Genomic DNA, 15,439 nt, shown 5'->3' with positions numbered 1-15,439 from the left:
TGTATCAAGGAGAAAAGAACCCATGCAGCTGAAAGAGCCCTCTCCCTGCCTGCCTGCCCCGATAGCTCTCTGGGCAGATCTCCACCTCCCAGATTCATCCTGCTGCATTGTGCAGCAAACCCGATCCAGCACACATTTCGGTGCGGATGCCATATTTTACAACTACTGTAAACACCAGCTCAATAATGGGAACGAAATTGTATTTCCTCCTAGTTTTCCCTTCAAGTGCAGATGACATCATCCCTGTGGCCGCGCCGCCAATGAGCGCGGCGGCAGCGGGGGTCCCGGGGGGCTGCAGCCCACGCTGCGCAGCCCTGCCCGCCCAGCCCCGCGTGGGGGGAAAACCTGACCTACTTCCACACCCTGGCTTTTGGGGCATCCCCCCACTCCTTTCTGCTCCCATTTATTTATTTTAACGCATGCCTCTCTCTGCAGCGCCAGCTCCCTGCAGCACAGGGCTGTAAGTTTTTTATAAATCATCCGTTTAATGACGAATCTCAAAACTAGAGCAACTCTGAGATGAAAGAAAAATCTGATACAAAGGCTTGGTGGTGATCACAACTGCAATATTTGACAAGAGCTGCAGCATTGAGCAGAATCACAAACAGAAAATCAACAGTCACATTTTAAGCCAGAATTCAAGTTTTAAGAAGATCATTAGGATAAAACAGTATACAATCTCTGTATTAAAGGGAGTCTTTGTTCCTTAACACTTATTTATTTCCATGCTGAAATACTACTCCATAGATTTCTCTGCATCATTGTCTTTATCCTCCCATAATACTACCTGAATCCTCCAGACTGTTAACCAAATCTGCACGTTCTAATTGTCTACAAGAGCAAGTCACTGAAAAACGGGATGTTTTTAAAAGGATAGTAAAGCCTTTCATAATTTAAATGCACATTCAGTTCGGCAGGATTAGAGTCTTCCCTTATTTAAGGACACCACAAATGCAAGCCCTGCACAGGCTGGAAGCAGTGGCAGCTGCTGGCAGAGGGTACCCCGCAAGCAGCAGGACTTTTTCCTGATCAATCAGAGGCAGAAAAGCCCATTGTGCAATTCCAGCGGGGAGGACAGTGACAGCCTCAAAGCCACCAAGGCCCCGGCTGATGAGGCAGGAGCTGCCGGCCGAGGGGCCTGGGGCTGCGAGCTGGGCTGCAGGATTCTGTCCTTTTGTCCTGAGAGCTGCCACGCTGTCCCTGCCACGCTGTCCCTGCCACGCTGTCCCTGCCACGCTGTCCCCGCAGTGCTCAGACACGGGCAGGCACCTTCACCTGCCCCCCATTTCCAGCACAGCAGCTCAGTCACATCCTGACTGCGAGCCCGGGGGGGCTGGGGAAGGCAGCCGCTGCTCACAGGGCGATCTGTCATTGCACACACTCGGGCAATAAGGTTTCAGGCTAAAATTAATAGAGTTTTCTGAGTGGAAATTGCCAAACATAGCAGCATAATGCAGGAATATTTTAGCGTTAAGGGCACCTGCATCAAGAGGTTATTTCCATAGATTTGAGTGATTTACATCTTTGTGGACAGACAGGCAATGGGGAGCGAGGGGTGCAGAAGGCAGAGGCTGCTGCAGACCCTGCCTGCTGGCACAGCTCACTGGATTCAGTGTCACTGCCATGCTGCTCAGAGGTTCTCCCCACCTCTGAGCTTAAATACCAAAAACAACTAATTGTATTGTCGTGGCAAGGTCAGCCCTTCATCAGGGCTTCTCAGGAAAAAAAGGAAAAAACATACAACCTCCACCCTGTTCCTGACTCTTTTAGGAAGGGGAGGCAGGGGAAGCAGCACCACAGGCTCCTGTTCCCCTTCAGGGCGACATTCCGTGGTGCCATCGCACCCTTGTCGCCTTCCACGGCAGCACTTACTAAAAGGCTGTAGAAAAATCCTACCCAAAGACCTGTAGGACTCATAAGTAGTATGAAAACATGATCCATCCTAAGGGAAGGAGCGAGGGAGAGCAGGGAGAGAGCGGGAGGGGGAGGGCAGAGACTGTCATCATCCCTTAAGTGATGTAAGCTTCTAAATATAGCACCAGCAACACAGGAGGAACAATGAAAAGGCACCATGGATTGAATTTCTCCACTGCTTTCACACTACCCCGACTCTTTTTTCAGCCACCGCATTAAGCAGGGAAAGGTCATCTTCTATTTGCAACAATTCCGATTTATATGGTTTATAATATGTTTATAAATTACAGCTCTCTCCTGCAGCTCTGTCTCGCGCACACGCTCTGCAGAGCTGGGCAGAGCATGATCCGCATCACAAACAGGGATGACGGCAGTGGTGGGGAAGGGGGAAGCCCCCTGTGCTACGGACTCACACCAATATAGTTGATTCATACCACACTCCTCCCTTCCTTTCTGACATCTCATTTCAGCAAGGAGTGGGGAAGTCTGGGGAGGTCTGCAACACAAAAATCCCTGGTGATGGAAAGGTGTGGATACTGACCCCCAAGAAGATCAGTCTGAAGGACTGAATCCACTCAGAGACACAGAAAGGACAAAATAGCTAATATCCCACAGCAAGATTTTCTAAACATGTTTAGGATTTTGCTCATTAAACATAACCTCAATCTAGTCTCAAATCTGATATCACTCCCCAAACTTAACATGGACCTGGCTGTGTTTTCTTCAGCTGACAGTGACCTGGGAATCCAGGTGGAGTCTCCCATTTGCAAAGCCCTTAAATGTGTATACATATTTTTCTCATTCCACAGAAGTTGATATAAAACCCCATATAAATTAGCACTTTTTCTTCCCTCAGTTATTCAAAACAGCATCTCAGGTTAAACCAAGTAGACTAAGGCTATTTAGAACATATGGTACTAACACCTCTCACAAGAAAAACGCTTCTGACTAAACGACCTTGAGAATAATGCATTAAATCCCCAGATAAGGCTAAAATAAATCATGAAAATGCCACTTTCAGTATTTGTTGTTTTGCTTGAGGATTAACACCAAAATGGAAGCCTGCACGTGGGAAGAGAGGAGGGATTTGACTCCTCCTACCAAAATTTCTCTCCTAAGCAAGGGTAATTTTGAACAGCCCACTCTCATATATTAGTGGTCAGTGCAGCCAGTGTGAAGAGTGAAGGACTCTGTGTGGAGAGAATCCCACCCTGGTAGACCTGCCTGTGCTCAGCCATAACTTCATACAAACAGCCCCAGACCTAGGCTGGGTCCAGCCAGGCTCAGCACTATCTGTGTTCTGTAACACAGTGAGCAGGGAATAAGGGAGAGGGTACCACGCACCCAGGGTCTGCACATCCTGGGATCTGCATCCCCAGACCAGCCATGCTGGGGAAACACAGCACACACCCTACAGCAGCTCTGCAAGGCTTCTCTGCAAGACTGCTGTCTTCAGATCACAGCACAGTGATTTCTAAACTTTCTCATTTTCTGGTAAAATCCAGCCTTTATCAGCTTTAAAAATGCAAAGCTGAGTATGCTCAGAGAAAGCTTTTCCCAGAGTCATTTGGGGTCTTCCCTCCACTGAGGGCAAAACAGCAGGAAAACCCCAGCTATTCTCACCCAACCTGAGAAACTGTCAGATAAAGCAAGGGGTGAGCCAGATGCCATACCTGTACTCCCAGTTGACAAACCACAACAGCTAACCAAACTCTAAAGGAAACAAAATCAAAATCATAAAGACAATACAAATATTGTGGCTACTTTACCTCTAACTAGAAACTTCATCACGTAAGAACAAAACGCATTCATACTCAGTGACAAAACCAAGTCTGACTTGCAAGAAAAAGGTAAGGAACAATGACAAATTAAGATACAATGATGGTCCCATTTAGTATAGTATTTTATCTGTCATATATATCACTATTAAGAAAGATATCACATATCAAATATAAAACAAAAATGCTGTTAAATGTCATTAGATAGTAATCAGTTCTATGCCAAAATCAGATACTTATCTAGCTCTTCTCTCATACAGGCAGTGGTTTTCATGCCAAGTTTTTCCAAGGAAAACAGCATCCAAATGTTTTAATGATGCACTGACATTTTCTGATGGCGATTTTTACTGAAAATTGCTCAGGATATTCTCCATCTCTAAACTGGTCCATGAGGTTTACAAAGAAAATGACTGAGTTGATGTGAATTTCCATATTCTAAATCAGAAATCCACTTGACCTTGAACACAAAGTTGAAGACAAAACCATCACAGCCCTTTACAGAAATCCTTCAGCACTACGTGACATTCAACCCAACAACTCCAAGGTACAACCTTACAAGGCTAACATACAAAATAACCCTTCAAACGACTACTTTTCCCTAAAGCAGGAGAAACCTAAACCTAAATGAAGGGTTGAGTTGGCTACAAGTGAGACTACAACCAGGCTGTTACATTTGAGTAGAGCATATTGGACACAAGCAGCCCAGATGGAAGACAGGAAACAAAAAACAGATCCATGCATGTTACCATCTCCCTGCACACAGGGAGACCAGCTTGCTGGCTACTACCCTGTCACAGTCCTACAAGGAGCCACCCAATATGTCATTTCAAGAGACTGAAACGATGCTAAAAACAAGGATCAGATTAAGAATTGCAACTCATACACAAAAGATTTTTAAGTCTCCAAAATGAACAAAACATCTTTCTGGTGCAGAATATCTTTTACCATCAATCCCTGAGTGACACAATGCATTTATGAGCAGTGGGTGCAACCCTCACACATCATTCTCCATCAAGTTTGCATAAGAGGTTGGTTATAAAGAATTAATGACTTTGAAACTGCCACCCAAACCCTTAGGGTCCATCAAAACAGAGATTAACTCTCTGAACATGCTACATAAAATATTTTCTCAGGCATTTTCCAAGAAACTGAGTTAATTTCTACCACAGTGTAAATTTGTCTGTGTGGTAAATGGAGAAACAGATAACTGGTTATTGTGTGGAGAGCAGAGTAGTGACTGAATTTTTAGTTCTTGTGGTGGCAATTTGCAAAATAATTTGCAAATTTAGAAGTTTTGAAAGGTTTTTCTGCCACAAGAGTACATCCCTCCCACAATGCTGTCAGCACCAGATGAGGTCAAGGTTTGAGCATCTCTCCAGACTGATCCCAGTCAACAGAGTGGGATGGTTTCCCTGCAAAGGACAGGCTGTGCACTGGATCTGCTTCCAAACTGTTCCAGGCTTCCTGGTGAAAGTGCTCACCAGGTAAAAAGACTGATGTATTTGGACTGCAAACAGGAAATTAGTGTAAAAATATCCACAAGTTCTCCTTGAGTTATCACAAATAAGTGTTCTGCTGCTTGGCTGAGCAAGGGGAGGGCAACACACAAACTTGCTGTGGGATGATCCTGGGGTCAGGGAGCCCATCATCACCCCAACACCTGGGGAGGGAGCAGAGGTACAGCTGACTGATAAACTCACTCGAGATGGAGAAAGGTGCAAAAACAAGTCTTTGAGGCAAGAATCATAGAATAGTTTATGAGGGATCTTAAAGCTCATCTCATTCCAACCCTCCTGCCATGGGCAGGGACACCTTCCACTAGAACAGGCTGCTCCAAGACTGTTCAGCCTGGCCTTGAAGAGCAGAGAAGATGGGAGCTATTACCAACCTCAGAGTACAGCTCTCCCTAACAGCAACTCAGTACCTTGTTCCAGGACCACAGCCACAGCCTGGCAGGGCAGGACAGTGTCTGTCCATCTGTCCTGCAGCACAAGTATGCCACATCCCAACACTGTGGCATCACCCCCCACGACAGGCTCGCCCCACGGCTACGAGAAAGGCTGCAAACTACTGGCAGCAGCCAGATTTCAGTAAGTACAGGTGCTTGCTTAAAATAAACCCTCCTTTAGAGTTTCAGTCTGATGAAGTTTCATTTGTGCATCACCCTTAACTGCTGTTACACAGCTGCACATGTCACCTCCAAACTGAAGTGATTCCTGTAAATCCCAGTTTACATATAACCTGTTTGTCATAAAACCTTTAGGGAAACTGTTGAATGTAAGGTCTGAAAAACAACCACTTTCATTAGGGATAAATTGGGGTTGACATGTTGCATTACGTTGTTAGTTTAAAAAAAATAATCTGAAAAACACAGATTTTAACCAAAGGGCAGTTTTCATTTAGTATTTTCATACTCTCTGAACAGCCTGCTCAAGTCATTACTCACTTGAAACTGCAAGCGCTCATTAATTGGACTGGGAAACACCAGTAGTCTATGGAAATTCTAGGAAGATTTTTAATGCACAGCACACTTTGAGGATTGCTGTTTTGCTAATGACCACCATAACCAGCAGCAGACTTTCAAGGAGCCCTTGAAAGTAACAGTGCTGACAAAATGAGCAGACAAAATCAATATGTAAAATAAAGTATGAGAGAACATGCATTTGGCAATTTTCCCCTTGCTTACAAAAGCAGAAGGAAGTGCCCGAGGACAGCTCGGCAGACCAGGGCGAGTTCAAGATGCCGAGCACAGGTTCCCATGCTGGATGCCAGTGGGACCCTGCCAGAGGGTGTTTCCAGCTCCACCAGTGAAGCAGTAGAATCATAAAATCACAATATCATTAAGGCTGGAGAGGACCTCCAAGATCAGGAAGTTCAACCACCAATCCAGCACCACCAGCATGTTCACCATTAAGCATGCCCTCACTGCCATACCCACAGATTGTTTTTATATTTCCAGAGACAGTGACTCTACCACTGCCCTGGGCAGCCTGTTTCAATGCTTTACAACCCTTTCTATGATGAAATTTTTCCTAATATCCAACTTACAGTCCCTGGCTCAACCTGACACTGTTTTTGCTCATCCCATCACTTGTTACCTGAGAGAACAGATCAACCCTCATGTGGTTCCAGCCTCCTGTCAATCATGTCTTTGTACAGCATGAAAAGGTCCCTTTTGAGCCTCCTTCCCTTCAGGCTGAGCCCTGCCAGCTCCCTCGGCTGCTCCTCATCCAGACTCACGCTGCAGACCCCTCCCCAGATGCCTGGCCTGGGAAGCAGACACCTCTACACCATTCATTAACAGAGTTGCTTAACCACTGCCTGATTCACAGCCTCTTCCCCCACCCCAAAGCCCAGCCTAACAGTAATTTTCCTTTCAGAAAGCAGGGGCTCCATCCACGTACATCTCCTCTCCTCCACCAGACTGTGCCGGATCCACACCCACGGGCCCTTTGTGTGCAGCCCACGACAACCCAAACCCACAGGGGCCCACACAGGAAGTGAACACGCTGCAGATGCTGCGCCTTTTGATCACAGAAGCAAGAAACACATAAAATTGTAGGAGTTCAGAAGAGCTGCAAACAGGGACAGCATACGTGGGCTTTTCCAGGTCCTGTCCTGCACAGGGTGCCTGGCTAACAGAGGCTCTGGCACATGCTCTGCAACCTAAGCACATGCCTGAGAGCTGGGATCCCACCTAGACCACGCAAAATTAAAATGGAGACTAGAAAAAATCCTCATGTTGTTAAAAAACAGCAGCAGGAAGAAGGAACGTGCATTATCTCTTTGTATCACATAACATCTCCAGAGAGATAACAACAACATTAGTTTCTGTATCCTCTAAGTGCACTGCAAGACTCACGGATTTCAGCAAGACCTGAATTTTCTTTTGATTCACAGAATGGTTTGGCTTGGAAGGGACCTTAGAAAACAACCAGTCCCAAGCTACTGCCATCAGCAGGGACACCTTCCATTATCCCAGATTGCTCCAAGCCCCATCCAACAAGGCCTTGAATGCTTCCAGGGATGGGGCAGCCAAAACCTCTCAGGGCAACCTGTGCTATGGTCTTATCATCCTTATAGTAAAGAATTTCTTCCTATTACCAATCTAAACCTACTCTTCTTGTCAGCCTGAAGCCATCCTCTCTTTTCCTGTCACTCCAAGCCCTTGTCCAAAGTTCCTCTCCAGCTCTCTTGTAGCCCCTTTAGGCAGTGGAAGGTGCTCTATGATCTCCCCAGAGCCTTTTCTTCTCCAGGCTGAATAGCCCCAACTCTCTCAGCCTGTCATTAGTTAATAAAGTTAAAATTCTGTCAAGCATTTTTTTTTTAAATGTCAAAAAGAGAAAGAGTAGACACAAACACAATAAAAAGCAACAAGCTGTAAAGAGAACCATCCTCCAGCTCAAGAACTAGTCACTTCAGCCACTCACAAGATCAGCCACAGCCTCATCAAAACTAACTGATATTCCAAATAAACTGAAGCCAGCAATGCTGTGTTCAGGCTTAACAAAAGGCAGCTGGAGACATGCTCTAAGTCAGTCTTACTTGGTTTATATCAATAAAAGGTACCATTTCAGTGAATTTACCTGGTAGTTAAAAGTAGATTATAAAAGACCCACAGTGTTTTATAGCATTTAAGGAGAGAAGGATTGGCGATGGTAAAGCACCTAATGGGTTTGATCCAGTGTACTGAAATGTGACTTAATTCCCTCCAATTATGAGATTCCCCCATTCTACCTCCAGCCTCTGACAGGATTACATTAAGAAATGATCAAAGAACAAGAAACTTGCCACTCAAGCAGTCTGCAGTGACAGACTTTTCTGAAGATAAATGCTTCTACAAGGCTCCAGGACAAATTTTACTTGATGCAAATATTAAGATACTGTCCATAAAATGCAGTATTATAATAAATCCTTTAAACCTCATCATCCTCTTACAGTAGTTTTAAAAAATTGCATCTCTGAGGAAGTGGATTACTACTAAAGTTTGGTAATAATTTCTTTATTCTGCTCTACAATAAACTAACAGGTGAAAAAAAATCAGTATGTTGTCACAACTCCACAGAAATAGGCATTAGATCACACATCACTATTTTTAGAGCTACAAATATTCTTCATTTGAAAAAAAAAATCACAGGGACTTGTCAGAAATGTATGTGGGTAATAAATGCATAGAATCACAGGACGGTTTGGGTTGGAAAGGATTTTAAGGATTATCTTGTTCCAACCCCTCCATTACATCAGGTTGCTCCAAGCCCCATCCAACCTGGTCATGAACACTTCCAGGGATGGGGAGTCCACAACCTCAAATTACCATAAATATGAATTAGAAAAATTTTACTGAAATGAAAAGAAGATTTGAGTTTACAGGTTTGAGTCACATGGAAATTTGCACTGAATTGTTAAAACCCTGTTTGGAATTGAACACTGCCAGAAATATAAATGCAAAACTTACTATCTCAGGTTTTATTTTTTAACTGTGAAGATAAAGAATTGAAGTGTTTACTTTCCTATTACTTGATCCAAAACCAAAACAGCAATTTAATTTTTATAAAGCACCAGAACTATAATTTTTTTTTTTAAAGCATTATCATTAAAGTTACTTGCTGTTATTCTGGCTGCAGTTTTGCAAGCTCCTACTGCATGAGCACAGAAGTTTGGGATATAGTTTAACAGAGATGACCACAATTACTTCTTGCTTTTGTAAGTAAAAAACATGGTTGTATTATTACTTTCTTCTTTTGTAATCATAAAACATGGCTGCATTATTGATTGGGTTGAGAGACAGACTAAGAATAGGAATGACTCACTCGTCTCCACTGTGATGCTGCCCTGCTGCAGTGACCCCAGCTCCTGACTGGATGCTTATCACCACCAAGATATGCAATCATGCTAACAAATCACATCTGAACTAAGAGCTGGCATAATTAACACCAATGGCACATTTCTTCCTAATCCATTCATTTTCAGCAAGAGCTTTTGCCGAATGTGTCCAGCCCCACTTTCTCCCCCACAGTCAGGATGTTACTGTGGGGGTGACAGGCAAGATGCAGAATTACTAAGTGATAAAAATGGAAGAGGCCAGAAATGCGCAGGGATGAAGAGATGTGATGTAATTACGGGGCTGCTCAGAGCTGCCCCAGGCAGACTGACAGCCACACACACTCGGGCTGCCACCGTGGCTGTGACAGAGCCACCTCCTCCAGCCCTTCACAGGCAGCACTGCTGCTGTGTACCCTGACAAAAACACTGCTAAGTGCCAAACACACAGCTGTCCTTGGGATGTGGCTGGCCTGCCGTGCTGCAGAAGGGAAGAACCCCCAGTGCCACCTCAGCACGGCTTGGGTGTGCTCTGGACGTGGAGGAGAGCCCAGGCTGCTCACCCAGCCACCAGAGCAGCGCTGGCATCCCCTGCACAGGGACTGCAGCAGCAAGGACACACCGCTGTGAAGATACACACAGAAACATAAACCTGCCACTGTGAGGGAGAAGAAAGAACACTGCCAGCATGCGTTCACTGTATTTACCCGGATGGAAAAAAACCCAAAAAACACAACAAAACAACAGCAAACAACTACAAATAGTTAATTCTGCAGACAACCAGTGCTCTTCTGAAATAACACTGTTCTATGAACCACAAAATGTAGCAAAGGAATCTAAATCGTAACACCTTCGCCAAAGAAACCAACCATTGATACATTTTTAGCATTAGTTCATTTGAGGGAAAGCAAGGAGAGAAGAAATACAAGATACCCACAATAATTTGAATGTGAACTATCCTGAAGATATACAGTTAAATCAAGAACAAGAACTCCTTTACTTAATTAAGATGCATAAGAGAAAAGAAGAGCTTCAAGGATAGTGATAATCATTTAAAATGTTATTCAAAGTATCTGCATATAAATCTTGATTTTGTGGCCAATCAGGTATTTCTACAGAACAAGTTGCAGCACTAACAAGAAGTACTCCATGGGAGAAGTAGATGTTATTAGCTCATGTCACAATCCAATAGGTAAAGTTTATAAAACACGGATTAACCTTAATCATAAATATAATCACAGTATATTTAATGTGCAGAGATTTACATTCTAAGGAGTTACTGAATATTGCATAGATAATTCCCCTTAAAAGCTATCCCAAGATGCCTTATATTTAAGGAAATATTCCTAGCTGGGTTAAAAAAATACTGAATTTCAGCACCAAAAGGATCTGAGTTTTCCTTAGAAAGCAGAAAACTACTTGTATATGAGGGATTAGGCATGTGAAAACTTAAATGGTGTCATAGTGAGTATTCCATCATCAACCACGGGAGATGGACTGGAGTCCATGTGGAGGCTGGAAAGCTCCAGGCCCTCCCCAAGCACACAGGACTCACAAAAGCTCCATGAGGCTGCATTCAGCACCTGTCACAGAGCACTCAGCAACAGGCTGGAGAGTGAAATACAACTCTGTGCTCATTCATTAGCATTATGCCAGACAGGAGATCTGCTGGACAGTTTGCAAACACTTTTCCCACTCTGGCAGAAAACTTATTGTAAGCTCCTGTAAAATGGAAGTTTGACTTACCCTCCTCCTTGTCCTGATCCCCTGCCTATAGCAGAGGCTTGGAACTAGATGATCTTTAAAGATCCCTTCCAGCTCAAACCATTCTATGATCCCACCCTTCCATGAAATCTGTTTTTCAAGATCACTGGGAACCAATGTATGAGCACATTCACAGTCAGTTCCATAGGCATGGAACTAACTATACCTAAAATAAATTTACTATTTTATTAGTTTATAATGGAATATGGAAAAACAAAGGCACCAAACTTTCCCTTACTTGTCACACAGGCAGCTTGTTACTGTGTTTTGATTCCTTAGTCATCTGAGTTACAAATTAGTTTTTGCTACCTTAAGTAACCTAAGTATGACACTTTCTAATTAGAAGCTTACAGTTTACAAAGCAAGGACTGGCATTTCAATTCAGACTGCTGAAAACCCAAAATCTTGGAGATTGGGTAGCAGAGAGGTGGTCGTTTAGTCCTTGCCATTTGGCACTCACTCATCCAGGAAAACACTTAGTGTTACAAGACTCTTCTTATATAGTCCTAATTAACAGACATAAAAGCAGATTTAGAAATGTGCTGTTGATTTAAGAAGTTTATACCATTTTCCATCAAACATCTCGTGTATATGTGTATATATATCTCTATATCCATATATGTGTGTGTGTGTTCGTACATAAATATATATATATATATTCATAAATCTGAGGAAGCCACCAGGTTTGCAACAAGCAACTACAGGCACAGGTGCTCTGCATTGTTGGTAACAATGAAATAAATCAACACAAAGAAAATTAAACTAACTTGAAGGAAAATCTTAATGAGGACATCATTTGTTGACTAGCCAGTCCTGTGAGCATACCACACTGGCTCCTTGCAGCAGTAAGTGACAGTCCCTGAAATCACCCAAGAAGCCGTGAAACTTGGTCTTTCTCACAACAGAGATGCCAAGTCCCTTCTCACGCATCCCTCCAGGCAAGCTGCATAGGTAGCACCAGCATCAGCTGTTCCTGGGATTCTCCTCCTCTTAGCAATGAAACCTGAGAATTATTATCTGTGTGCTTATTCACTGCCACAAACACCAACGAGACAGGGATAGATTGTCACACACAGATGGGAATTTAATTCCTAATAAAGCTTTATGCACACCCGCCTCGAGTGTGAGAGTCCAACATCTTATTTCTTCAATAACTAATTTAATGTCTTACTAATGATAAAATCCAACATATGTGACAGTTCTAGAAATGAGATGGCAGAGGATGTTAAACTTCAAGCAGCATATTCTCGTACTGTCACAGACACAGTAATGCTGTGCAGGGCCTAAAATCACCACCTGTGACCCAACTGCTACCAACACGCAGACAAAAACATCAGTTTATTTAAGTTATAAGCTCACATCTGGTGGCACACATCAGAGATTTTGAAGCCTATCAAATGAGAATATATCTCTTTTGGGGAGATGAAAAGGAAGATGGGGAAAAGGGGGAGAATTTGTTATTTTCTCTCCTGAGCATGAATACTATTCCAGGCTTGCACTTCAACATTAGTACCGGTTTTAACCTTTGATTTTCAAAGCAGATCAAATTATCCAGAACAATTCTTTTCAATTAAATTATTTGTCTAGATCACATATATCCTGTTACCAAGCAGGAAGTTTGAAAAATAATGGTGGAGGAAAAACCTTCACATATGCTTTGCAGCCCTGAAACCACAGAGGTACGTGCCTTTACACAATGCAGAGTTCATAGTCTCTGCTGCTATTTAAGAGTAGCAGACGAGTTGCTACCCTTTTTGATGCTTGAACAACCACTACACTATTTTTAAACAAGTAAACATAACCAAGTACAAGACCATTAATGCTGTATTGATCTGCATTTGCAATTAACTCAGCTCTAAACCACAGTTCAAATTTATGAAGGAAAAAAGAAGAAACCCACCAATTCCTACATCTTACCAGAAGAATTCCAGGTAAAACAACAAAAATGAAGAATGACCATTTCTCTGTACAGTAAGCATGTTAAGATTTATTTATAGTGCTCAGCTGAAGATCCCTAAACAAAAAAACCTCATCTTTTCCAATTACTGCCTTCACTTCCACCTATGGTGTTTCAATCCAAACCACTTCACTGCCCCTCAACACGAAAGAAGTGTTCTCAAAAATGGCAAGCATGGACTATGTCACTTCACCAGTTTTGTCACCAGAAGACAATTCCAGCCATCCATGCAGACATCACAGAGCCAGAGATGGGCCAGAGGGGAGCAGACTCACCGACACGTAGCTGCTGGAATCCACACTGTCCGTGATGGTCTGACGCTCGCCCCTCTGGTTGATCTTCCTGTACCTGCGACGGGACTGCCGCAGCGGTACCTCTCTCTGCAAGATGTTCTCCTCATTGTCTTTGGAGTTCTCCACCTGAAACACACGTTCAGGCTCCTGGTTAAACATCCAGTTCTTCCATAGCACCGAGAGACGATGGAGCCGTAGGAAGCTCATGTGGAAGGAACAAACATAAGTTGGGGGCAGTTAAACTTTTCTGCAGAAAACCACCATGGTTGTTTCAGAGAACCACTGCTGCAGAGCTGAGAAGTGCCTGATTACAATGAGCTGGAGGCCACAGTTTCCTTCCGGGAAGCAGGGTATTTAAAAGAAAAGGAAAAAAAAAAAGGCACACATATCCTCTAAACAATTTCACTCATCAGTAGAAACCCTTCTGCACCCACATGTACCACAAAGGAGTTACAGACACTGCTCACTTCAAGTTTATCTTCAACACAGACGTTACCTTTTTTGGGTATTTACAATCTGGCAAAAATACTCAATTATACCCCATTTTTAGTAGTGTAATTTTTAAAAGCATAATTTATTTCTATTATCAGTCATAGCTAAACAACTTTAAATATTCCAGCTTTTTTAATTAGCTACTTCACCTATGTCACACTGCCTTCTAATCACTTCCAGTGGATTATAGAGAAATGGCTGGAACTTGATTCATATCTTGATATCAAATATTATTTTTGACTAAACATTAAAAATTAGTATTAAATTTATCTTGTTAGTAAAAACCAATATGAAACCTTTTATCTCAAGAGCTACAATTCTTTTTTTCTATAAAAAGCAGTCTCATCCTTTCCCATTTCCTTTTGATGTTTTGGAAAAATATCTCCCAGCAGGAAGCAGGGCAGACATGCATGTAAATAGGCTGCAGCAGGCAAGAAGCTTCTCTACAATATATTTACTATGCAGACGCTTCTACTGTCTTCAATGGCTTTTTTTTTTTCCTCCAAATTCCACTGGAAAATCCTTAATATTAAGACTATACTACTGAAACAGGAGAACCACCTCTGTATGGTCTTACACAGCACTCACTTCACATATTCAAGTAAATTATCTTAAAATTAAAATCCAAAAGATACAAAGAAATTAAACCCAGAAAGACTTAACAGACAGAAACAGACAAGTAACCAAACTACACCATCACAAAAGCAAGATCACATCTACTTTCTGCATCACTTTTTCCAAACACCTACCATCTGTCTGAGGTCAAAGGAAGCTGCAAGCAGCCGAGCTTGTCTTGTGCGTTATTTTTGATTCCATAGAGAAATCATACATTAAGAACATGGGTTGAAAATACAATAGTTAGAAAGTTACAAAAGAGTGAAGCTCACACCATAATATTGTCAAAAAGAAAAAAAAAAAATCAGGAAAGCTGAGTTCCCCCAGCAAGGGATAACCACACTTTTCACTGTAATTTCATTACCTCTTTGCAAAGGAACAGGAAAACAACCAAAGATCTCTATTTGCAGCAGTGCTGTAAGCACAACGGCATAAGGGTGTAAAGAATACAGTGTATGCAGGCAGAAACACAAAAAGAAACAAAAAAAATCTTTTTAAACAGGCCATCCAGTATCATCAAAAAATGCACTAAGATGATTGATGTAGAAGTCTTTCTTCATGTAGTATAAATATGGATTTCTAGCTAGAAACAATATTGCTCTCAAATTGTACAGAAGTCCTCCAGAAATAAGCAGTTTTGGTTTTGTACATAGTTATTCACTAAATAACCAAAATTATGCTGATTTAATTTTTAATTTTTGTATGTGAGCTCCTTCAATAAATGCATTATCCTTTTTCTTCTGCATTCAGTCTTACAAGATCATAGAAAACAAAATAAGCAGTGAACTTCTCCAACAGAACAGATT

General features: G+C 42.5%; 1 protein-coding gene across 11 annotated transcripts in view; it reads right to left on the bottom strand.

Moving 5' to 3' along the window:
* RAPGEF6 (Rap guanine nucleotide exchange factor 6) overlaps positions 1–15,439 on the bottom strand; it is a 119,413-nt gene that overhangs the window by 62,957 nt on the left and 41,017 nt on the right. For all 11 annotated transcript variants that reach the window (XM_063413377.1, XM_063413386.1, XM_063413381.1 and 8 more), the window contains exon 6: positions 13,509–13,652. In XM_063413377.1, the coding sequence (XP_063269447.1) occupies positions 13,509–13,652 (144 nt within the window). The remainder of the gene's footprint in view (positions 1–13,508; positions 13,653–15,439) is intronic.

Source organism: Prinia subflava, chromosome 16 (assembly GCF_021018805.1).
Source record: "Prinia subflava isolate CZ2003 ecotype Zambia chromosome 16, Cam_Psub_1.2, whole genome shotgun sequence".
In the NCBI taxonomy this organism is placed as follows: Eukaryota; Metazoa; Chordata; class Aves; order Passeriformes; family Cisticolidae; genus Prinia; species Prinia subflava.
Note: the sequence above shows the minus strand (reverse complement) of the source record. Positions and strands in the feature narration are given on the sequence as shown.